This window comes from Hippocampus zosterae, chromosome 4 (assembly GCF_025434085.1).
Source record: "Hippocampus zosterae strain Florida chromosome 4, ASM2543408v3, whole genome shotgun sequence".
Classification (NCBI taxonomy): domain Eukaryota; kingdom Metazoa; phylum Chordata; class Actinopteri; order Syngnathiformes; family Syngnathidae; genus Hippocampus; species Hippocampus zosterae.
Window position 1 is genome coordinate 352,313 of NC_067454.1, and position 25,099 is coordinate 377,411.

Sequence of the window (25,099 nt, forward strand, 5' to 3'; positions counted from 1 at the left end):
ATATAGATAGAAACACTTTTGTTTTCATTCCAGGCTAAAGAAGCGTGTTGGTTTTTAGAGATTGTCACCAAAGACAACATTTGCTTGCGATTTGAGCTGGTCTGACATTGCGCAAGTGATGTATGATGATTGAGCAGTTTTGTTCCGTGCGGGCACATTTTTGGTCTCCAAAAGGAGAAAAAAAAATGTGTCAAAGGCATAGAAGATTAAAAAAAAAAAAAAACATTTACTACAACAGGAAATTGCAGCAAAATGATGGCCAAATGAAAAAAGCCATTTTTTCCCTCCAATCAAATAACAGAAAAGAAAAGTGCCAGAGGAGGGTACACGAGTTTCGTTTCAAAAGAGGAGAATATACTGTTGTGGCTTCGGCTTCGCTGAGCTCCAGCATCGGGAATAAAAGATGGGCGCCGCCGAAACGCCGTCGTACGGGAATCCAGCAAGCTCAGTACGGCTCCTGTTGGCAGGAACGGCCGGAAGGGGGGGGGAGGAGCTTCTAGTAGACGGGACTATTGCGGATGCCGCAGCACAGGACCATGCTGAAGATCATCGCAAAGATCTACACACACACGAAAGGAAACAAAAAACAGCATGACAACATGACAGCCTGGTCGTCACGGCAACGGCGGGCTCACCATGATGATGGCGACCACCAGGGCGGCGATGCCAATCTGGTAGATCTTGTCCGAGAACAATTCGGTGATGCGGGCGTGGCAGCTCTGCAACCAAACAAAAGATCTTTTCGTGAGCGTGTCCTTCTTGTTTGGGACATCGTAATCCGGCCATGAGGCTTGGCCTCGTGTCACCGCCCTCCTATCCGCTTTGGGATTCGGTACTGGCAGATTCCTAAAACCAAAGACTGCGATTGGGGCGCCAAAAAGTGCGATGGGAAGTTCCCGAGGAGCGCCATGACGACTTTGTTGGCGGTGTGTCGTGAACTTACGACAGAAGTTCCAGAGCTGGGACAGAGGTCGGTGACCCCGAGGATGTCGGTAAAGTGGGTCAGAATGGACGTGCCTTCACCCTTGCCGCAGCAGCTCAGCTAAAAAAAAAACAAACAAACAACAACAAAATAACACTTTCATCATCATCATCTTCGACTTTCGAGCTTTTCCACATACAAGCCGTCGCATTTTATCTTGAGCTGACAGTGAAAATGTCAAGTTAGCTCGCTAGCTATGGCGGCAGCGACCGAGCAACAGTTTGCTAGCCAGGTGTGATTCGTTTAGGGCCAAACTAACCGCAAAAGGAAAACAAATGACAGCGCGCGCGTATCGTGTCAAAGTCTGTTTGTTAGCTTAACGCGACACACGATGGGAAAAGCTATCGGCAGGCTAACAAACGTAGCCTCAACATGGCCATCTTTTTGTCTGTTTTTTGCGGCGCTGCAGCAGTAGGCCTTCGTCCATTAGCGCGAGGATCCGCCGGCCGTCCGTCCGTCCGTCCGTACCGTCTCGTGGAAGACTTTGAGCACGGAGGCGACGGCCCTCTTCTTCTCCGTGTCGGCGGTGACGCTCTGCGTCATGGCCTTGTCGTAGATGGAGTCGTAGTAGTTGATCATCTCCTTGGAAACCTGCCGTGTGCCACCACACAAAGTCGCTGGCGTCACAAAGTAGACGCGTCGAAAGGCAAACAGACGCTCAACAAGAAAACCAAAAAGCCCCCAGAGAAGAAGAATGGGGGCTCGTTCACGTTAAAAAGCGTCGAGGTGGTCTTACGGTGTCCTTGTGCATGAAGCCCCAGATCCCGGCCGCCACCTCGCAGGCAAACAGGATGACGAGGCAGGCGAAGAACTGAAACGAGAGCGCAACAAGACGAGAGCGTCGACACGGGCGGCATCTCGGGAGAGGTACGCGGCGGCGGCGGCGGGTGGCGAGCGACTGACCGTTCCCAGCAGACATTGCGACTCCTGGATGGCGCCGTAGCATCCCAGGAAGCCCACCACCATCATCACTGCGCCCACCGCGATCAGGATGTGCACGCCTGCAAGACACGCCCGCCACACGCAAACGCACACCTTAACATACCGCCGGACGTTTGGACTTTTGAAACTGAACCCGCGTCCGTTTCATGTGAGTGTGCAAAAAAACTCAACCCAAAGCGGGACCGCAGAACCGAGAACCATTGGACCAAAAGGATTGCGAGCGATGCGTGTCACGCTCTCTAACGGTCAACAGGGGGAGCAGTGCTGTTTAGTTTGCGAGGGTGAGTCATATCTCAGTTATGCTCACAGGAAGTCGTTTTCTTTCTCCCCCCCCCCTTGCCCTTTCTCACTTTCCTTCCTTCTCTTTCTTGGCCTCCCAAACGTTCCACAAGTAGGAGAGCGAACAAGGAAAAATGGAAAAGAGGACTCATCGTCAGCAAGTCATGCTCCAAAAAGGAGCCAACACCGTCAAGTCCCCTCCACCCGGCGGGGTTAGCATCGCGACTGTTTGCGTTTGAGCGTTAGCGTATTAGCGCATTAGCGTTAGCATCCACACGAGACGCACGGGGGGGAATGTCCAAGACCGCATGGGCAAAATTGAACAGGAAGTCAGCCATTTTGATTAAAAGCAGAAAGACAGCAAAATGAGAATTTGACCATGACGGCGAGATGCCTGGCAGCGTCTCAAATGGAACAGGAAGTCGGCCATCTTGGGCCAATTCCGGGGCTGGCGTTTTCACAAGCTGCGACTGGGAAACGCCCACAGAGAAGGGGGGGGGCGGGCCTCATTTTCTCGTATGGGTGAAAGAAGAGCGATGATGCGGTCGCAAGCGGGGGGGTGGGGGGGGGGTGGTCATCCTCATCCTCCCCTCCGTCATCATTAGCCGCTGTTGTCAGGCGTAATCCAATTGCGGCTCGGCATCCCCACTCTGTCTGCACGGCCACTCACACGGATGCTCATTTACTAAATCGATACCTTGGCCAAGAGCCCTGCTGCCGCCTTTCACGCACCGCCCCCCCCCCCCACCCCCGGGCTGCCATAATTCCATTTTCCTTAAGCGTCCTTTCCTGTCCATCGTGATTGAATCGGCCTCCCGGGTGCCCCTCCGCGCCGTAGCCCGCTTCCGGTCGTACCGCGGCATCTGCGAGCGTGGAGCGAAGGAAGGAAGGCCGCTCGTACGGCAACGGGCGAACGGCAAAGGCGCCGCGGAAGGCACCGCCGGCCTTCGCGCTCACAAAAACATTTCTTGACGATTTCAACTCGACCCGGTGAAATATTTAGCGTCCGAGCGATCTTGAGTGCGGCGTAGCTTCCACCCAAACTCGCGCTAAGCTCGCATAAAGCGGCGGCGGTATAAACCATTCATTCATTCATTCATCTTCCGAGGCGCTTGATCCTCACTAGGGTCGCGGGGGGTGCTGGAGCCTATCCCAGCTGTCTCCGGGCAGTAGGCGGGGGACACCCTGAATCGGTCGCCAGCCAATCGCAGGGCACACAGAAACAAACAACCATCCGCGCCCACACTCACACCGCGGGACAATTTAGAGTGTTCAATCAGCCTGCCATGCATGTTTTTGGAATGTGGGAGGAAACCGGAGCACCCGGAGAAAACCCACGCAGGCCCGGGGAGAACATGCAAACTCCACACCGGGAGGCCGGAGCTGGAATCGAACCCGGTACCTCTGCACTGTGAAGCCCACGTGCTAACCACTGGACTACCGGGCCGAACCATGTCGTTGACAAAAATAGATGTGGGAAAAAGTTTTGTTGGGGGGGGGGGGGGGCAAACGCGAGTCGACGATCTAGCCCGCAGGTGGCCGAAGCGACTCGTAATCATTTCTCCAGATGTGTTGAGCTGGTCGCAATTAGCCTATTAGCCAACAATTCGCCCGCTATTGTTACAAGACACAATGCAGGAGCCGCAAGAGCTCTTTGCTTCCGCCGCTTGCCGTTTCCCGTGACGTCACGGGCGCCATTTGGAAAACAGATGTTTCAAAGTTCACGTTTTAGCTGCGGCCAGGTCTAATCTGCATTGCGAGTGAGGTTAGCCGCAGAGCGCCAGTACTTTTGCCTCTCTCCTCTGGCTCCACTTTGGCGGTGGAGCCCAACGGCGGCGCAGGTTTGTTTCAGTGATGCTAATTGGCTGTGTGTCGTGCGCCAGAGCGGCGGGTGGGGGTGGGGGGCTGGCCGCGGCGCATCCAAATGGCAGGCTAACAACCTCCGACCGCGTCCCCCCCCCGGAGACGCGTCTCGACACTCGGCCGCCATCCTGCAAGCGGAGATTTGGGGGGCGCGGCCGGCTCGGAAACACTAAAAGCCTCGACAGGGAAGAAAAACAAAGCAAAGCGCAATTATTTTGCCCGCCCGTTACGGAGAATTCCTGACAATCTCGCAACGGCGGCTGGGCCGACGGAATCGATCGCGGTCCGTTTGGCGTTTGCACACTTTCACGCTCATAAGATAAGAAAAAGCTTTCTTAGTCTCGCAATGGAGAAATTCCAGAATGGCAGCAGTTATGACGCCATGACGGCTCTACGATGACCATTTCAACCCCCCGAACTCGGCCGATTTCGCAACGGCAGATGAGATCAGATGACGTCATGCGCTTTTCGCACCCCCGCTAACGAGGCAGCGCCGAGCACTCTCGGCGGAAAGGCGCAAAGTGCCGGTTGGGCGCAGGAAATGACACGGCCGCTTAAGAGGAACTTGCAACTCATCCCACGTCACCCGCCAAGTGACGCGAACAAAAAGGGAGGGAGCCGTCCATCGCCCCGGAGACTCGCTCGCCCCGCCGTGATCATTTCCGGGCGGCGGTGAGACGGCGTGGCCGAGGGGTGAGGAGGAGGGGCCTGTTTGGGGGAGGGAAGGAAGTGGCGAGGGGGGGGGAAAAAAAGGAAAAATGGACGGCGTGACTAGTGTGCTAACCGCCAGCAGATGGGGAAGAGAGAGCGAGAGAGAGAAAGAGGGGGGGGGGCGCAGTGGAAAGAAGGAGGGAGGAAGAGGAGGAGGCGGGGTGGGGCCCCGTGAGGAATTTTTTCCGACGACAACGAGGCCTTCTCTCTTCTCCTCGGCTGTCCTTAACGGGGCCACGCCACCATTCCTCCATCACAAGACACCAAAACAAAAGTGGTTTCCAAGGCACTGACCTCGGGGCGGCGCCCCCCCCCCAACCCCCGCGTTAACGCGACACGCATCGAGCCGGTCATATGACAACGCTCACGAGGCAGGGACAAACATTTGGCGGCGCTCTGCTCCATCTTCCGAGAGGCCCGGATGACACGGGGGCGAAGGGGGGGGGGGGGGTGCGAGAGTGGAGGCACGTACTGATGTAGAAGGTGCTGGGCGCCTGCTGTCCATCATAGTTGATCTCCAGCAGGCTGCTGGTCTGCGGGTCGTGACGCAGCCACAAGGCCACGCCCAGGATGACGCAGCCCGCCAGCTGAAACACAGCGAGGAGAAACGGTTAGATGGCCTTGCCCCCCCCCCTCGGTGGCGTTGCACGTCGCCAGCTACCCGAGCCACCCCGCTTGACGGCAAAATGTCCAGTCTTTGCTCTTTTGCGTCATATGGGAAACCTCAAGTGAGCGTGACAGATGGCCTCCTTTTGACTTCCTCAAAACGATGGCAGATGCCAATCGCCTGCTTTTTTTTTTAGGGGGCTGTGGGGGTGGGCAAGAGAATGACAACACCTTCAAAGTGTGGGTTCCCCCCCACCCCTTTTGCCTTGATTGCCAAAGTTTGTTGTCCAATTAAGCCACCTGTTAAGTATTTCACCAACACCCCCCGCCCCACACACACACCCCAAAAGACATATTTGAACATAAATGGTGGCGCAAGACAGCGAGAGAGCATATTCCTGGCACGGGGCAGAATCCTTGTGTTGCCCACCCCCATAAAAAAGCCTTTTTTTTCAAGCGTTAATATGGCACGATCAAAGAGGACAAGCTAGTCCCAACACTGAAATAGTACACGCGACGCACACCAGGACTGACCAATAACATCGCTCGGTGACAAAATATGAACCTTTTCAACAGAGGAGAGATTTCCGCCCGACGACAACAACAACGTAGCATTAACGTCATCTATTCTTTATCATCTGCGATAAACCGCAGTGGAGTCGTCGAGGTGATTTGTGTCTTCCTGCCGCGCCCCCGCGATGGCCGCGGCACGGGCGGCAACGTGCGCGTTGAAATCCAGCGTCTTGATTCACAAACGCCCGCATTGAATGTCGGCGGCCATGAGCGGGCCTCCGCCGCGCACTCATCAACAAGTGCTTGAATTCCATCGCTGCATCTTTTGAGTGCTTCAGCCATCGCTTATCCTCTTTGTTTGTTTTTTTCTTTCCCGGTCACTCATCTTCCCCAATTTGGGAGATGCAAGCAATACCACCCCCCCCCCCCCATGACTGCACAGTACACAGCGAGCATGTCGTTGCCACACAGGCGTGTTTGTATAGATGGCGCTATTTCTTCATTTAGGTGTGCTGTCAATGTGCGATTTCTCCCCCAACAAAGAAAGGCCTCTTCTAGTCTACTTTCTTTATTCTCTCTCACCCGCCCCCCCCCTCTACCCCCATTTTTGGAAAAACACCCATGCGGCTCATTTGTACACCCAGCGGCGCAAACACACGCCGATTGGTCCACCATCTGTTGCTCGCGCATTCCACGGCGCGGTGAAAGGGGGGGGGGGCGAACGTGCGCTCTTCTCTTGGAGGAGAAAAGACCCCCCCCCCCACCTCCGGCAAGACGCGAGCGCCGCCGGTGGCGACCGAGACGTCGAATGGCCCAATCGCAGCGCGGCCGCTTCAAACATGACCAAGCTGGGATCTATTTCAGGGGGAGGGGCGGGTAACAGAATGCGGGGCATGTCGGCGGAGGAGTGGGGGATGGGGCGCGGCCTCCCCCCCTTCCCATTAGAGCCCTCCCCCCTTCCCTCCCTCCCGCCGGCGCCACCTCTTAACCCTCTCAGTGTCCGCCAGGCGTTGATTTATGGAAGGCCCGGCGCGGCCGGCGGTGGCCAATCGTGCTAAAAGCTCTCGGCCGGGCCAGACGGGATCGGGACGGCGCGGCGACGGCCTCATCGGAACAAATTCAAAAGTGCTCCCGCGTCTCAAATCAGGATTCTTTCCCGGATTCATCCGTCACCGAGGAGCGAAATGTGCCAGCAAGTTCGGCATGGAGGAGTTCTCTGGAAGACTTGTTATCCGCGCGAGAGGACGCAGCCATATGTGCGTCCGGAATATGTGCGGCGAGGACATCGGCCACCTGCGCTGTTGCAATTTGGCATTTTTTCGGCCGGGGAGGGAGGGGGGGGGGGGTATACGCACCCGTTGGACCCTCGTCCAAGCCTGTCAAGACGGGAGCCTGTACTCTCCCTTGAACCGCCATACATGTGTGCGTGTGTTTCAAATCAGAAATAGATAAATGGGCGAACAAAACAAAAAAAGGGGGGGGGGGCATGGCAGTGAAAAAAGTCAAGAAGCAGAGGACCGGGTGAAAAAGAGAAGATGCGTGCATTTTATTAGCGAGCGAGTACTGACACAAAATAAGACGACAATTCAACAGAAAATATGCTCAACTCTCTTTCCGCTGCTACGTGCTTCTCACGGGTTCTTATTTTAACTTTTGCACTGTTAGCCTCCTAGTACAAGAATAGCCCCCAACCCCCCACCACCCAAAAAAAGCCACGCTTACACGTTTCTTTTTGACTGTGCTTTTTTGTGTGGATTGGAAAGCTTTGATCAAGCGCAATCAGGACTTAGTTGTCTTAGTTTTAGTTGGACCCGATTGCCGTGTTCGATCAACTCCGACAGCCATTTGTGTGCAGCAGTTGCGCACACACACACACACACACACACGCAGTAACACAAAGTGTGGAAAAAAAGGACTCACAGCGATGACTCAGTGGGAAGACTCCCAAAGCGGACTTTTTTTGCCACACGCACATACGCTCAATCTTGGTGCGTGTGCGCGCGACAACGATAACAAGACAGACTTCGTAGTGGGGCGTCAACAACTTCAGCATCCATAAACGAAGTTGTCTTGACGCGCACGCATGCCCACACCTCTGTAGCATGTAAACACACACACACACACACACAAGCAGAATTATCCTGGCCCTGCTTCAAAGTGGGAGGGGCAAAAAGCAACATGCCAATTTGTCCCGTTGCACAGCAATCCACAATTTGTTTATGTCAGCTTTCCATCAAATGTCTCGCCTCGCGCACACAAACAACAAGACGCCAATGTCCGACATGGTGGACGTGGGCGTGGCCAGAAGCGCGTGACGTCATGGGAAACGCGTGCAATGTTGCATTTTTGGGCGAAAATTAAGGTTGCAATGTCGGGACTTGCGCCACGCTCAAAGGCCAAGACAACACACACACGCACACGCGCGCGCGCGCACGAGGCCACTTAATCAGGACAACGCACAATCTCACAATGGAACACGCGAAAACTGAAACACACTCCCTTTTTATTCTCACACACATTAAAACATACTTATACTCATACGAGGACCCTCGCAAGGAAATTGGGGAAGGAGATGGGAAACACCAAAGCATATACGTAGACGCGCGCGCGCGCGCACACCAACAGGAACGCGCTCACTCATTCGCACAGTAACGAAGACTCACTCTGTAAGCATATTAACCAAATTAAGGGGGTGTCAGGGCTTGGCCCACACTACAACGGGAGTAGACGAACGCCGAGCACGCACGCCCACACACAAATACACGCACGCACAGCATTTTGTGCTTAAATCAAAGGCAGTGTGTCAAAGGCTTGCACCACATAAAAACGAAAAACAACCCCCCCACACACACACACAAAAACGCGCGCGTGATCGCAGATCGTTTAAAAAAAACGATGGCTCGGATCATTCAAGTGCGACAGTTGAGATCGCGAGCTAAAGCCACCAAATGGCGTCGGCGTGAAGCTCCACGCGGAATACGACGTCCGATTCTTATCGTGGTGTGAATTGGCACCGCGATAAATCCAAGTGTGCCCCCCTCCCTCCCGCCCGCAACGCCTTCTTAGTTTCATCCTTTCATTTTTGAGGGGCTGGTCCGTTTTCGGAGTTTGACTTGCACGCGCTAGCCGCAGCCTCGCATGCTTTGTGCGGCCCCGAACCGAACGACGCGAAGAAGAAGAAGAAGGAGAAGAAGGAGAAGAAGGAAAATGGGGCGGTGGGAGGCGGACCAACCACACGCGAGCAAAATGTGGCCTCCAAGAAAAACAACAAGAGCAACACGGTCGGTTGTTTGTTCGCTCACCCAGAAGATGAAGTTGAAGAAGAAGAGCAGGTACTTGATACATTTGGTGCAGCCCTCGACGCCCATGCTGACGGGGATTCGGCAGACGACCACTTGACTTAGCGGGACGGCGGCGAGGCAAACGGCTCCGCACCACAAGACGGACGAGAAGACAACACCCAAAGCGAGCAACTGCTCTGGAGACCCCAGTCCTCCCCGTCGTCGTCCCCCCCGCCCGTCCGTCCTCCTCCTTGCCCTCCCCCTCCCGAGACCCTCCAGCCAATCCGAGGCCCGCCACCCCGGGCCTTTTCCGGGCACGCCCCTCCCATTCAAAGCCTTCGTGAGTGATGGCTCTTCCGGCCATTTTACCTTCACTTCTCCCTGTTTCGCCGACGTTTGATGCATTCGTTCGTTTTCTATGCGGCTTATCTTGTCATCCGGGGTCACGCAGATATGCCGATGACTGTTTATGGATGTATTGGGAGCCCCGGTTGGCCGTACGGAGCACAGAGCCGTCATACTACAATTCCCAGAGTGCACCGCGATAGCGCCTCTCATGCTGCCAAAATGTTTTGCCCCATTTCAAGATATTCATTCGTTTTATATGCTATTTGTGACGTCACATGGGTCACACAGCTATGCCGATGACGGTTTATGGAGTTATTTAGAGCCCAACTTGGCCGAACGGAGCACGCAGCGGTGAGACTACAATTCCCAGATTGCACCGCGACAGCGGCTCGCCCCTCCTGCCCCCAAAATATCACCGATTTGCCCCATTTCAAGATATTTGGTTGTTTTATATTCTATTTTTGACGTCATCCGGAGCCACGTTAATATGTTTATTATCTGTTTATGGATATATATGTTTTCCAAACGACGCACACCCCTCTTATACTTCAATTCCCAGATTGCACCGCGATACCGCCTCGCTGTATTTAGGGCCCAGATTGTCCAAAAGGGTAAATGGCAACGTCACGCTCCATACCAATGCACTCTGACTGTTACCCGAGGCAGTGTCGATATGTTTATGGAGCGTATAATGGCCAAACTAGCACGCGTTGCCGATACTCCCAAGTCCTTCTCCTCTCTGCTTGAATATCGGCAAAAATGTTTGGCTGTCTCAATTGATAATTATCACAACTAGATGACCAAAGATGGACTCGGTTGTTTGGTTTCACACTTGGTGCGCAGACCGGCACCCAAGTCTTGGGATCAACGCCGCTTTCCCGGCCTGCGATTGGTCAGTTGAGGAGTGTCGGGAAAGGAATTCCTCTGGATTTGGCCTCCGTGCACGTCAAAGGTGAGTCGGAGGCCGCTCGAGGGTGTTTGTCACAGTAGCAAAGTAGCGAGCTATTTTATGAGAATAAAATCTTATTTCCCCTGAGGGAAAAAAAAAGCCTCATGATTTCACAGCAATTAGGATGTTTTCCAAAGAATGCCTATTTTTATTTTGGAAGGGGGTCGTGGGGGGACACGGTTTAATTCAAGTGCTCAGTCTTCTGAGACTTATTTGGTGTTTTCATTTTCTGTCGTGAGCGACGAGCACAATGGCAGCGTTCAGTGACGGACGTTTTAGAGCGCCTCTGTAGTCCGCATCAGCAAAGTCACTCGTGGTCGTCAGCCACTCTTAGCACGATGACAAAAAGAAACATTTTGCAGTTCGGCCCTTGATTCCGGCTTCATTTTATATTTCGTGCACGGCAACAATTACACTTGGACAACCGCAGACAAATTGTATCATCACATAGCGACAATGTACCTGACAGTCAAAGCATCACCAAATCATCACAATTGTGGGAGAATAAAGTTGACTTTTTTTGCAGCTAAAAAGTGAACAAAAGCGCAGTGAAATAAAACATCATTTTAGAGAAGAAATGCCATTATTGTTCAAGTTGAGTATATATATTTTTTTCCGAAAATCATGGAAAATAATTTTTTCCATGACTTGTTAGAATTTTCTCCAATGAAACTTTTGCACGGCGAGCAGCCTCACATGAGGTCACACGGCGGCGCTGTGCCTAGCGAGTCTGTTGAGGGCGTCGTCCACTTGGCGGCGCGGATCTTGCGCCGGCGTTCGGATGCCGCCGCCGCCGCCGCTGCCGCCGTCCTGCAGCACGTCCACGCTCTGCGTGGCCGCGTCGTAGCGCACGGAGAAGGGCCGGCCCATGCCCTCGGCAAACTCCCTGCAAGCGCACACCATCGCAAAAAGGGACATTGCGAGAGTCAAGTCAGGAAAGTTTCATTTGGGATGGGAACGTTTGTCATCCTCTGAAAACATGCAGACAGAAAAAAAAATTGATATATTTTTATATTTCAGGGTGCAAAAAGTTTTCTGAGCAAGAACTTTATTTGACGGTATTTTTTGTGGCTAAGCGAGTTGTTTTTCTTTTGACCCACCTCATCTGGTTCTTGGCGTCGTCGAAGGTTTTGGTGACAAAGTAGACGTTTTGGAAGGCGGTGATGACGCATTCCTCGTCGCACGTCAGCCGAGGATCGAACGGGCGCACGGGGGCCCGGCCTGACAGCGCGTGCTTGCCGCAAAACCCCCCAAAATGGCCAAGAAAAGCGAAAAAAAAAATGGCGCCAACGTGAAAAGAGCGCCCCAGCGCTACATTTCCAGCAACGTGATTACGCTTGCGTGAAAAGGCGCCAATGGAAACCATCCGATGGCAAAAGGACGATTGAAAGTAACGACAAATCGTCTCTGAGTGAGTTCACGACTCCCCCGAAACCAACGTGGAAATCACAATTTTCAATCCAAACGGCTTCTGCGATGGTGAAAAGGTCGGCGCGGGGGCCGAGGTCGCGGGCCGGCGGCGTTGGCCCTACCTTGAGCTCGCCGGCCGACGAGAGCAGGCCGGCCCCGTAGGCGCGAAGTCTTCCGTCCTGCTCGCAGAGTCCAAACTCCACCGTGAAGAAGTAACACTGCCGGGCCGGACGCAGCGGAGAGCTTCAGAGAGACGCGGGCCGACGCGGGCCGCCGCCCTGCGGGACGCCGCCCGGGCGCTTACCGTGGCCAGTTTGCGCACGGCGTCGTCGTCGGCGCCCAGCGAGGCCAGACCCATCTCCTGCGAGAACCGCGCGAAGCTCGGCTCGGCCAGCAGCGGCACGTGGCCCAGCAGCTCGTGGCACGCGTCCCTGCGCCGGCGGCGCCGGCGGCGATCGACACCGACGCCCCCCCGCATATCAAATATCGCTTTTCCGCTTTTCGGCGGATGGCAGTTTGTGCGTTTGGACTCACGGTTCGGGGGTGTAGTAGGGGTCGGAGCTGTGGCGGATGTACTGGGTGCAGTGGAACACTCGAAAGGCCAACCCTGCCGAGAAAAATAAAAAAAGGGGGGGCGAAATCGGTGAGGCCAGAAAGCATCCGAGAGCTGCGATCCAAAGTCGTGACAAAGACACAACCTGCCAGGAAGTCTCGAGGAGACAAGTAGCCAGACACTGGACGAATGCTGAACCCCGAGCGACCTAATAACACACACACACACACACACACACACACACACACACACACACACACACACCAAATCAGTCATGTTTCTTTTGAACGTTGACACAAAATTGTTCAGAAAATCAAGTCCGTTTGTCCAAGGCTCTCAAACTAGTTTTGACACAATCCCGTCATGTACTTAGCGTTAGCGGCGTTCTTTTAAGACGACATTGTTTTGTCTACGAGTCTTCAATGTCTTTTCCCAAAAGGTTCAGGTCCGACGTGGACTTTTGGGAGACCAAATTGCGCGTGGTTTTCCCATATTCCGCGTATGAACGCAGCGCGAGTTTCGGGCTAAATCGGCTCCGACATTGACAAAGTCTCGTTTGACTACGACTCCCAATTTTGTCTTTGATGTTAACATCAAAGACAACGTGGCATATCTCGGGCCGGTCGGCCAAAATGACCTTTGACCTTGACAAAAACGTCTTTGTTCTTGGCGCGTCATTTGTTGACGGCGTCAAAGCGCTCTCGGTGTTGACGGAAGGTGAGCTTGGTGTTCGAGACCGGAAAAAGCTGCGCGCGGCGTTCGTTGGAGACTCGTTCCGCTTTGACGTCGAGCAAAACCAAACGTCGGGCGCCATCGTTAAAGACTCCAACTCATCTACGATGTGTACAAAATCAGGTCTGTCGGTCGAGCGTGTCGAAAGCCGATCTGTGTCCGATTATGGGGTTTGCGAGTGTCGCGGAATAGGCGGTATGCGGCGCCTTTGAGGAAGCGCGAGACGTCCTCCAGCTGGGGGATGTTGTCCTCCTTGTAGTTGCAGTGCCGGGCCAGCAGGGGGAGGTTGTCGAGGAACTCCTTGCAGGCGTGGTCGGGGTAGAGTTGGTGGAGCTCGCGGAAGACCCGAGACCAGGTCTGGACCTCCTCCGGCGTGTAGTCCACGCGGGGGATCTGCTCACCGCTGCCAAAGGATGAGGAACGCGGGTGACGATGGCTCCGACGACGACGGCAGACGAAAAGGCTGCGACTTACTGTTTGTAGCTCCGAGCCAAATCGGCAAAGTAGCTCCTTCTTTGGCGGTAAACGCCGTCTTTAAATCCCTACAAAGACACCTCATTGGTTTTGTTCGGGGGTTTTTGGGGCCACTTTTGTTTTTTGAGCCAAAACGAACCGGATGGTCGGCGTCCAAGTCGGAGCCGTACATCAGAACCTGCTTGCAAAGGTCCAGATCGGAAATCCTCTTGGGGAACCACGGAATGGCACGCTGCTCTGAAATGAACATTTCAAAAACACACGCTCAATTTGTCCAAGACTCATTTTCCTCCCCCCAAGGCTCGCGCGCAACGCGAGTCGCTCCAGCCGACATTTTGGCTTGAATGTTGACTGCGAGGTTTTGGGGGGTTTTCTGGACCACTTTGTCTTTAGTGTTGGCTGAAGAGTCCAAACACTTCCTGATCCGCGATCGCGATGCCGTTCACTCGCCAATGTGTGGTGTTTCGCATGAAGCTAGCTAACCCTAACCCCTAACCCCTTAACCCTAAACCCTAAACCCTAAACCCTAACCCCTTACCCTAAACCCTAAACCCTAACCCATAACCCATAACCCCTAACACTAACCCCCAAACCCCTTACCCTAAACCCTAAACCCTAAACCCTAACCCATAACCCTAAACCCTAAACCCTTACCCCTAAACCCTAAACCCTAAACCCTAAACCCTTACCCCTAAACCCTAAACCCTAAACCCTAAACCCTTACCCCTAAACCCTAACTCCTTACCCTAAACCCTAACCCCTTACCCTGAACCCTAAACCCTAAACCCTAACCCCTTACCCTAAACCCTAAACCCTAACCCCTTACCCCTTACCCCTAACCCCTTAACCCTAAACCCTAAACCCTAACCCCTTACCCTAAACCCTAAACCCTAACCCCTTACCCTAACCCCTAACCCTAACCCTAACCCTTAACTCCTAGCCCCTAGCCCCTAACCCCTAACCCCTAACCCTAAACCCTAAACCCTAAAGCCCTACCCGTTATTGCGAAGTTGGACGGCCTACGGGCCACCGTCGTGTTTTGCGGAGGAGATGGCGAGGCCCGCGTTGCGGATCAATGGAGCTCGCCGTCCGCCAAACTCCTTTTCGGCCACTCGCGCGACGGGTCGGCTTCGGGCGTGCGAAAACCGAGCCGCGTCGATTGCCGGCCGAGACCCAAAAAGGTTGTCGTGCGAAAACGGAGAGGCATTTGAAAAGCCGAATTTGAAAGTTCGGCCGGCCCGTGTCGCGCGGGTTTTCGGGGCCATACCGTCGGGAGTCCGGCCTTCATCCTCGCCGTGGGCGTGGCTCCGGGGCACGACCTCCACGGCGGCGGCGTGCCGGGCCAGGAGCCGCGTCAACTCTCTGAGCTGATGGTGATCCACGTCGCAGTGCAGCAAGATCTCAAAATCGGCGTTCCGGCGCTTGGACCGGCGCGACTCGATGCGAACCAGGTCCGAGTGTTTTTCCTGCGGGGCCGACGCAAACGTGCTGCGGCTGAAGATCGCGGGCGCTTGGGATAAGGCGGGCTTTACCTGGAAAGTGCCGAGAGCCTCCACCAGACCGCCCACTTCGTCCTTGAGGGAGAAGAGGATGGTGGCGCCGACTGGCGTCCCGCCGCCGAGGCTGCCCGAAGCCGCGGCCATCTGCGGCCGAGCGCGTCGTCAGAAGAAGACGGCCAAAGGGTGGCCACCCGTCCTCCCTTTGAGCCCGTCTCAAGAACCAAAACAACCTTGGGTGCACTTTTTTGCAGCAAGCCCAAAAGTCAGGATGGCTACTTACCTTCTGGTGTTTGTCAGTCAGATGTTTGGTCCTGCTGGACAGATTTCCAAGATCCAGCGGCTTCGCTCACTGGCGTCCACTGAGCCACTCGGGAACGACTGGCAACGCTTCTGAGAAATCGAGCTCTTGTCTTCAGCCTTGCGCACGTGTGTGTGTGTGTGTGTGTATACGTCATTGTGACTCAAGGTGTGGCCTCCTTGATGTTCCTCAAATGTGAGGGGAAGTCCAACCCGCCCATTCCCGTTGGCCTCTTGACAGCAGCATCTTCTTTTGGCGGAAAATATGACGAATGCCGCTTCCCGCCCATTGTCAAGTTTGATGACAATCGTGAGCGCAGCCCAGGAAGAAGCGTCTCCTCACTGCTGGAGACCGATCTTTTTCTTTTCGACAATCGGTCGCCATTTTGTGCGTGCTCTTCTCTCACGCCATCCACGGACCTGCGCTCGGGTCTTCCTGTGGACCACCCGCCTGGCATCCTTCTCCCAAATATTTTGACCCTCTCTCATCCACACGTGTCCAAAGCAGCTCAGGTGGAGCCCCTCTCTGAGTTTCTCTCCAAAAATTTCTCCTTCTCCCAACTCGCATCCTACCTGTGAAGCAAAGCCACCAATTTGCGGCCATTCCATTTGGAGCGTCAGACTCATCACTCTACGCGACGCTCTTTTGACCTCTCGGACATTCCTAACAAACTCCGGCGACTCCATTTCTCTTGCCAGTATCTGCACCGCGATGGAACAACTTCAAGCCCGATGGGAAGCTTCTAGCACGCGTGGCTATGAAAATACCAACACTCGGTCTAAGCAACTTTCGGCCATGCAGTCCGGACCGTTGCGCTACATGTTGCATAGCGGGCGCCAAAACCCAGCCAAATGTAAGATAAGATAAGATAAGATAAGCTATCCTTTATTTCTCCCACACTGGGGCCATTTACATCCATGCGAATTGCCGTCTTTCTGTCCATCCATCTGTCCGATGACACCCGGTCAACAGTAAGTGTAGGGTCACTATTTGGCAAGAGCAAACGACTGGAAAGTGTCTTTAAAGATGCCCGCCCGCATCAGCCAGTCAGAACTCGCGGTTCTTTCTCACTCGGTGAGAAGGCTTGACGAGGCTCTCGAATCGTCCGCGGGCCGTTCATCAAGCTCGACTCGGAGTGCCTTGGTTGCGACGGCTGCTTCCATCTGGCTCTGCTGCTTTTGGAAAACAAGATTAGATTGCGTTGCGCAATCACACGCTGATTTGTTTTGATGGCACAATTGCGTTAGCGCTACCGGAGTCAAGCCGAAAAAGGTGAGTCACGCTCGCTCGCTCGCTTGATGCTTGCCGGGGCCACTTTTTGCGCCAAAGACCGAAAACCAGAAAAGGAGCACGTTCACGCAGGAGCGGCTCCGTTCCTGAAGCATAGCGCGGCCTCCGGCGAGCTGTCTTCGGCGTTTTGGATAAACGGCAGTTGGCCATCCAAGAAACCCCAAGGCCCATGTTGTTCGCCCCCGCGTCGACTCGCCCGGAGACAGGAAGTCGCCCTCTTCGCCGTCCGCCTCGCCGCTTAACGATGACGTCTGACGCTAAGTGCGGCCGCGCGTCTGCGATCCGAAGATGAGATCCGCCGCTGTGTCTGCTTCTCCTTCATGCGATTACGCGTGCGCTAATTGAGGCGCACGCGCCGGCTTGATTGCGTTTGCGTCGCGCAGGAGGGAGACGTGGCGGGCGACCAGCCCGAGAGCGCCTCGCCATGCGTCGGACCCGCGTTAGGGGCTTCGACCGGATACGAGCCCTCGTTCGGATGACTCGTTTGCTTTGGCATCTGCACATCTGGCACATCTGCAACAACTACAAAGCCGCTGCTAGCTTCATGCTAACACTATATGAGAAACGCCACGGCCATTAAGCGAACAAACGTCATCGGTTCGCGGCTATGACCCTTTAAGCCATGAAGAGTGCGTGAAGCAACACATGTAGACAGACAAAACTTCAATTCTTTATCCTCCGAGAGGAATAAAGTCTACGTGCGGCTTCCTCGGGATTGACCTCTTGCCGTCTACCTGTAGCTCTGTGTTACAGCGCCCTCACATGGCCAAGGGACACACTGCGTACTATTATGGCCACTGAATTGGAGCCAAAATGTGGCAACAACTGTTCAACACGCGGATGATATTAGCTCATTGCGATATGATCATATATATCATCAGAAGCCTTCCACTTAAGCTGCATAACTTCCAATATTTTTACGATAATTCGACACGGAAGTCTCTAATAATGATAATGTAAGCTTATAATGTTCCATTATTAATCCTCATTTTATGTTTGAGCATCATATTATTTCATGTTAAGCACACCTCAATTTTATTCTGTTGTTTAATAATTGCTTAGACTTTTTTTATGTTGATAGCTTCTGATTGGCTGTTCAAGTAAGAGAAGCAGGAAGTGATTTTAGTTTCGGGGCTTGTGTTCTCGGACGTGCTGCGGTTTCTTTTTCTTACAATACATACAATAATAAGAATACAATACAAAACCACAGATAAAAGTATACATCATGAAAAAAATAGAGATGTCATTTCAACGGAGCATGAAATCTGGAATAGGTTAGTTTTTGTTGTTTTTTTTTAAACGGGATTAGAATGTAGGAAGACAATGAGTGGGTGGAAGTGAGTCCAGTAGTTGGTGGGAGCAGAGCGGCTGAAAACCTCTCTGCTGTCCGCGGTTCCGTCTGTTCTCATTCGCGAGGATGAAATCGCTTGTCCAAGCGGACTTGCCGTACTTCCTGATGCGAAAGCCGCACTTCCGCGTCGGAAACGAGTCCTTCCAAAAGAGTCGTGAACGGGACCCGAGCGGGAAGCGGCAACGCGGGACGTCCGCCGCCGTCCTCGAGGCATCGCTTGGGAAGTTTCTCGGCCCCGGTTTAGCTTTCCACGGCGAGCCGCCCGCAAACACAAAAGAGAGGCGACGCGGAGACCGAGTGGGAACCGTTCCTGGTTGTGATTGCCGATGGCTGCCAAGAGAGAGAAAGGGGAAGAGTGCGAGGAGGACATCGGCGGGTCGAAAAGGGAGAAGGAGTCGCGAGCTCGTCGGCAGCCTGCTCTCGTGTTCCCCGGAGAAGGTCAAGTCAAGTCAACAGTATTTAGACTTATTTTACTTTTATACGGGAAGAAAAGACATCGACGGTCATCGTGTAGCGCGTAGTTGTGTTGTGGCGGTACGTTGAATGTTTCCACCCTGTGACGATATCACGCAACGACATTGCCATGGTCGTGTTCCGAATGAAATTGCGAAAACACGAAAAAGTCCCACAAATTGGTCGAGAAATGACTTCCTGGAGGTTGGCTGCGCTCGCTCGCAGTAACCATCGCAAGTGTTTTTTTTTTTTTTAATTGGCGGGAGAGGGGGCTGTAACTAGTTGTTAGTTTTGATTCAAAAGAGGAACTCGAAATCAAGAGTTATTTGTTTGAGCATGTGTGTTTATCGTCTCGTGTCCCGCAGACGACAGCGACGATCTTGACCCCGTGCGGACAGAGCTGGAGTCTCCCCACATCAAAGAGGAGCGGGAAGAAGGGGAAGCGCTCCTCCACGTGAAGGTGGAGGACGAGGGGCCACATCCGTCTTCCCTCCAAGAAGAAGAAGAAGAAGGCGAGGTGGATGCGGTCGCCGAGCGGGCGATGAGTTTTGTCCGTTTCAAGAGCGAAGAGGAGGGAGACCCGTCCGGAAGCGAGGAAAGCGGAGGGGCGCGGCCCCGCGGCAGCGGCTCGACGGAAGGTGACCGGGGAGGAGCGCCGGCAGACGGCCTCTTGGCTCCACTGTCCGACGACGACCTCACTTCGCCCTCTCCTGACACGGAGAATGAGGAACGCCCACAAAGCGAAGCCCACGACCGAAGCACCGAATGTTCTCGCTGTGGCAAAACCTTGAGTTCAAAGTGGAATTTGAAGTTACACATGAGGACGCACACCGGGGCGAAACCTTTCGCCTGCTCCGTTTGCGGACAAAGATTCACTCAGAAGGGCCAGGTAAGGACGCACGCCCAAATCCACACCGGCGAGATGCCTTTTGCCTGCTCGGTTTGTGGCAAGAGCTTCCTTCGAAAGCAAAGTTTAGCGACGCACGCCCGAGCGCACAGCGGAGAGAAACCCTTTGCCTGTTCACTTTGTCCGAAAAGATTCTTCATCAAGGGACATTTGACGCGGCACACGCGGATACACACCGGAGAAAAACCTTTCGCCTGCTCGCTTTGCGGCCAAACCTTCTCTCAAACGGAAAGTCTAACGATCCACACGAGGAAGCACACCGGGGAGAAATCTTTGGCCTGCTCCGTTTGTGGCAAAATATTCTTTCTGAAGACAAGTTTAAGGGTGCACGAAAAGACGCACGCCGGAGAAAAGCCTTTCCCCTGCTCGGTCTGCGGGAAAAGATTCTCGGGAAAGCACATTTTGACGACCCACTCAAGGACACACACGGGAGAGAAACCGTTTGCCTGTTCGGTTTGCGGGAAGAGCTTCTCCTTGAAAGGACAGCTGGCGAGCCACACCAAAACGCACACCGGAGAGAAACCTTTCCCTTGCTCGGTCTGTGGCAAAAGATTCTCCAGAAAGGGACGCTTAGCGAGTCACTCGAGACAGCACACCGGAGAGAAACCGTTCAGCTGCAGCGTGTGCGCCAAGAGGTTCTTTAACAAGATCGATGTGAAGAGACACAAATGCAGCGGCGGTAAATGAGACCTAGAACGCGACTCGGAAAGATCTCAGCATTTGCACGTAGCTGTCAAAGTCTGCATGTGATGGGATCGAAAGTGTGACGGCGAACGTGCGGCGCGGCACGTCGCTCCTCTGCCGCTGGCTCGTAGAGCCCAGAAAGTCCACGTTGGCATCGCACGTAGAGCAACACCCACACCGCGGGACAATTTCGAGTGTTCCGTTAACCTGTCCAACGTGTTTCGGGATGTGGGAGGAAGCCGGAGTACCCGGAGAAAACCCACCCGGGCGCGGGCAGAAGACGCAAACTCCACACAGGATGGCCGAAGCCAGAATCGAACCCTGCACCTTTGCACTGGGAGGTCGACGTGCCGCCGGGCCTCCCACTTGGAAATGTGCGTTGCTTTCCAGAAAAAAAGAAATCAATAAAGAGCTTTTTCCATCACTGTACAGGATATTCTTTGTGTGATTTTTCGGAAGCCATCTTTGATTTCTGTTCTTTGTTTTTAATGGCTTTAGTGTGTTGATTGTAAATGTTTTCATGACTTTATTTTATTTTTTTCTGGAATGCGCTGCAGAAATAAAGCAGCCTTCCTTGCCTTGTCGTCAGCTGTACCTGGGGTTCTCGTCAAGGTGGAGGGACTTATAGACCGTTCAACATGGCGGGCAGTCTTGGCACAAAACCGGCAAGCTGTGTTGGAAAGCAAAAAAAAGGCAGTGAAAGCCTACAAGAACTGCTGAACGTTTCAGGTTCAATAATTGAAGTGCCTCTCAAAATGGTGGTGTGGCGATTCTAATATGGCACATGTGGCAGACTCAGCAAGCAGTCTTGCATAAAGGTCACAAATGAATGCGGTGAAATGAACTCAAACGGTTGTAGGTTGTTGATAATCGGGTTTTCGGAATACCGCTTTGTGTGCGTGCGCGCGTTTGTGGCTACTAAACATTTTCTTTTGACTGTGTTTGAGCGATTTTTCAATCAATCCCCCCAAAAATCGTCCTAGATTGTCGTGAAAGCTGCCTTGTTTGCGTCACGTGACAAGGAGCGGCGCATGACGCCGCCATGCACGGGGGTGTATCGGCACGCGGTCATTGAACTAAGCCGTCAAAAACACTCGGAAGTCGTCCGTGCACCGTCAATTCATATTCAGTCGGCGAGACTTTTGATCGCTAAGGCGAATCCACGCGAGATGGGTAGCGTCGCTTCATTCATGCCACAGGGTGGACAAACGCGGGCCCGAGATGAGGTTTAACTTCCGCCGCCGATCAACTTCCGCTTCCGAATCAGGCCCCGCCCCCGCGCATCCCCGCTCTTGCGGCTCGACGCTGGCCGCCTCGTTCTAGTGTCCCAAATCGTCACCGGCGGACTAAAACTTCGACACAGGACGTCCAGAATTTGGCTGGACTTTGAAATCATTCCTGACGTTTCCGAGTGCGGGATCATCCGGTCTCGGTGCAAGTCGGAGCTTCTCCCGATAGCTTAGCCTATCTTAGCTTAGCCTACTTTAGCTTCGCTTAGTTTATGGATAGCTCGACAGCTTCGGGGCCGGTGAACCAAGGAACGCGTTTGTTGGCGACACATCGCGAATAAACGATCGGGTGCGCGTTGTCTGAAAATGTGTTCGAGAGGCACGACGCAGTACGAGGAGGAAGTTTGCGCAAGAAAAGAGGAGCAAGATCGGCGAGCTTTCAAGCAACATCCAGTTGTGGTCCATGCAGCAGGTTGGTCCACCTTCAACTTATTGTCCACCTTATTGCCGTATTGCTAGTACTGTTATCTTGGTCACCAACGCATGAAGCTTTCCCTCCAACCGGTTCGCAAAAGTTTCCCGCTCTTGAGATTTAAAAACACACAAATGGCCCCAAAATATACTATGAGAAACAATGAGAGTTGCAAACTGCGTCTTTGTGTGCATTGTGTCCTGCAGACGTCGCTAAAGGAGTTCTTCGTCCTCAGCAGCAGGAGCTGCAGTCCCTGCGCGTCAAACTGGAGGAGGAGGAGGAGGAGGAGGAAGAGGAGGAGGAGGAGGAGCCACAGCCTCGTCACGTTAAAGAGGAAGAGCAGGAGGATGAAATCGCAGCTTTTCAGTTGACTGACGTCAACGTGAAGGCCGAAAGTGAGGGAGAACACTGTGGACGATCACAGACCAACGGTCTGGTGCCCCCACTCTCGGAAAGCGACGACGTCACGTCACAATCTTCTGTTCACGACGAGGAGGAAGAGGAGGAGGAGGACGATGATGAGCGCAACAAAGGAAACGTGGCGAGTCACGCTGACAACAAACGGGTGAAATGTGCTCACTGTGACAAAACCTTTGTCTACAAGTCCAGGTTGAAGAGACACTTGAGAACACACACTGGAGAAAAACCCTTTGCCTGTTCCCTTTGTGACAAAAGATTCTCACTCAAGGCCCATTTGACAGCGCACACCACAACGCACACTGGGGAGAAACCTTTTGCCTGCTCAGTGTGCGATCAAAGATTCTCCCGAAAGGAACATTTAACGAGGCACACCAAAAGACATAATGGAGAGAAACCTTTCACCTGCTCAGTTTGCGGCAAAAGATTCTCGGAAAAGACGCATTTGAAAATACACACGGGAACCCACACCGGCGACAAGCCGTTTGCCTGCTCGGTTTGCGGCAAAAGCTTCACCCTGAATTCGCTCTTAACGAGGCACACGCAAACACACACGGACGAAAAACCTTTTGTGTGCTCGGTGTGCGGGAAGCGATTCGGTCACAAGGGAGACTTAACGAAACACACGAGAACGCACGCGGAGGAGAAACTCTTTGTGTGCTCGGTTTGTGGGAAAAGATTCACCCTGAAGGAAGGCTTGACGAAACACGCGAGAACGCACAGCGGAGAAAAACCTTGCGCTTGCTCAGTTTGCGGTCAAAGATTCTCCGAGAAGGCCCGCCTGACGAGACACGCCAGAACACACACGGGGGAAAAACCTTTTGCCTGCTCAGTGTGCGGCCAAAGATTCTCGGAGAAGGCCCGTTTGACGAGACACGCACGAACGCACACCGGGGAGAAGCCTTTTGCTTGCTCCATTTGTAGGAAGACCTTCAACCGAAAGACAACGTTGAAAGCGCACGCCAGGACGCACACCGGCGAGAAACCCTTTGCCTGCTCCGTTTGCGGGCAAAGGTTCTCCACCAACGGAAATTTAACGAGCCACGTGAGGAGGCACGACGGGGAGAAGCCCTTCACCTGCTTGTTTTGTGGCAAAACGTTCAGCGAGAAGGGACTGTTAAAAATACACACCCGAAAACACACCGGAGAGCAGCCGTTTGCGTGCGCGGTTTGTGGCAAAAAATTCTCTCAGCGGGCCGAATTGACGAAACACGCGCGGACGCACACCGGGGAGAAGCCTTTCGCCTGTTCGGTGTGCGGGAAAAGATTCAACGAGAGCGGACATTTGACCAGGCACGCGCGGACGCACACGGGCGAGAAACCGTTCGTGTGCTCGCTTTGTGGCAAAGGCTTCACGGAGAACGGCCATTTAAGGAGACACGCCAGAACGCACGGCCAAGAGCGGACGCTCACCTAACGCCTAAAGACGATCGTCCGAAGACGCACGCAAGCGCCGCTGACAAGAGCGGCGCTCTCTGAAATGCAAGAAACGGAAGCCGTGTTAAAACGAGGTCAAAGGTCCCATCACCTGGTGTCACTCGTCTTTGATTGCAATGGGAAGGGCCTCGAAGTGCCCTCTAGTGGCCCGCTGTGAAGTTGCGGCATTCTCTTGAGGAAACCGACAAGGCAAGTTGCCGGCTCCGACTTGAGTCGGCCAACGTGGTGAAATATTGATCTGCTCTTTGCCTCCACGAGCTCACCTTGACCATTGGAACCTTCTCAACCCGCCTCTGCGTTTCTCCAGCATACTTGCTGTGTTTTGCTCAATGCCGTGCCAACTCGTGAGGTGAAAAAATTCAATTTGTTTTTTTGGGGGGGCTGGGGGTATAAATATATGGTTGTCATCAAGTTGGCTGTATTCTTAATTTCATCGTTTTTGCTTCATTAAACATTCAGAGTCTGGATTGGAGTAACGCCTGAACAGTCTCTCTTTCTCTTTCTGCTGCTTTCAGGTTTCAGGTTAAAACGCCTTACTATAAGTAAGTAAGTAAGAAACTTTACTTACTTGGTCGTTTTTTTTCTGCTAAAAACGCCTTACTATACATGGTCGTTTTATTTCCGAAAAAAACGCCTTACTATACATGGTCGTTTTTTTCCATCGAAAAACGCCTTACTATACATGGTCGTTTTTTTTGGCTAAAAACGCCTTACTATACATGGTCGTTTTTTTCCGATAAAAACGCCTTACTATACATGGTCGTTTTTTTTCGGCTAAAAACGCCTTACTATACATCACTGGTGTCAAATTCATTTCACATAGTGGGTCACATACGGCCTCTGCAGATGTCAAGTGGGCCGGACCATTAAAATGACACCATACTTTGCTCTAAACAACCAAAACAATATGTCTCTCCTTTGTTCTGGTATAAAGAAGCACAAGAACATTTGGAAAATGTTGAAATTTAATGAACGTATCTTTTACAAAACATTTCATGAAGCACAAGAACATTTCCTTCAAAAAATGCGCAATTTACTTTTATCATTCACTTCTATGCATTGCAACTGATTCCATTGATTGAAAAACACAGTCATGCACTTTATGATGAAACAAGATTTATAAAGAAAGCAAGTTTTAAACCACTTACACGTGCATATAAAATGTAAATGTGATCCCTGCCTACACCTTACAAACGAAGGAGAGTGCTATTAAATGCGTCAATGTGAGAGTGCGATTGATAGCGTCTGCTGTCATGGGTCTGTCTCAGCGACGGACGGAGGCTGCTGTTGTCTTCTCTGGCCAAACAGTGGCCCCTAGCGGACACTCAATGAAATGCACCCTATTAAAATATTAATTCTGTGTCTTTTATGCATTTTTTTTTCATTTTTAAATTATCTCGCGGGCCTGATTGAACCTCG

General features: G+C 53.0%; 4 protein-coding genes across 5 annotated transcripts; 2 read left to right on the top strand and 2 right to left on the bottom strand.

The window, feature by feature from the left end:
- Positions 1-58: 58 nt before the first annotated feature.
- On the bottom strand, positions 59-9,415 carry LOC127599112 (CD81 antigen-like). The gene is made up of 8 exons (XM_052062803.1): positions 9,199-9,415; positions 5,250-5,364; positions 1,886-1,983; positions 1,719-1,793; positions 1,451-1,573; positions 944-1,042; positions 636-719; positions 59-559 (listed from the first exon to the last, which is right to left on the bottom strand). Exons 1-8 carry the CDS (start codon positions 9,262-9,264, stop codon positions 497-499), a joined length of 723 nt encoding a protein of 240 aa, XP_051918763.1. The 5' UTR covers positions 9,265-9,415; the 3' UTR covers positions 59-496.
- A 1,543-nt stretch (positions 9,416-10,958) lies between these two features.
- On the bottom strand, positions 10,959-17,165 carry LOC127599115 (tryptophan 5-hydroxylase 1-like). Its single transcript, XM_052062805.1, has 12 exons — positions 15,423-17,165; positions 15,176-15,286; positions 14,911-15,109; positions 13,783-13,880; positions 13,644-13,711; positions 13,376-13,572; positions 12,583-12,645; positions 12,419-12,491; positions 12,189-12,315; positions 12,007-12,102; positions 11,575-11,708; positions 10,959-11,360 (listed from the first exon to the last, which is right to left on the bottom strand). The coding sequence occupies exons 2-12, from the start codon at positions 15,284-15,286 to the stop codon at positions 11,177-11,179; spliced, it is 1,350 nt and encodes a 449-aa protein (XP_051918765.1). The 5' UTR covers positions 15,423-17,165; the 3' UTR covers positions 10,959-11,176.
- A 1,050-nt stretch (positions 17,166-18,215) lies between these two features.
- Positions 18,216-20,708, top strand: LOC127599053 (zinc finger protein OZF-like). The gene is made up of 2 exons (XM_052062710.1): positions 18,216-18,519; positions 18,900-20,708. The coding sequence occupies exons 1-2, from the start codon at positions 18,408-18,410 to the stop codon at positions 20,126-20,128; spliced, it is 1,341 nt and encodes a 446-aa protein (XP_051918670.1). The 5' UTR covers positions 18,216-18,407; the 3' UTR covers positions 20,129-20,708.
- A 653-nt stretch (positions 20,709-21,361) lies between these two features.
- On the top strand, positions 21,362-24,135 carry LOC127599039 (gastrula zinc finger protein XlCGF57.1-like). 2 transcript variants are annotated; one of them, XR_007961992.1, is made up of 3 exons: positions 21,362-21,826; positions 22,033-23,761; positions 23,815-24,135. XR_007961992.1 is itself a non-coding variant. In XM_052062679.1 (2 exons), the coding sequence occupies exons 1-2, from the start codon at positions 21,721-21,723 to the stop codon at positions 23,658-23,660; spliced, it is 1,734 nt and encodes a 577-aa protein (XP_051918639.1). In that variant the 5' UTR covers positions 21,362-21,720; the 3' UTR covers positions 23,661-24,135. The 2 variants fall into 2 exon arrangements, 1 of the variants encoding a protein (XP_051918639.1); XM_052062679.1 differs by having other exon boundaries at positions 22,033-24,135.
- Positions 24,136-25,099: the final 964 nt, after the last annotated feature.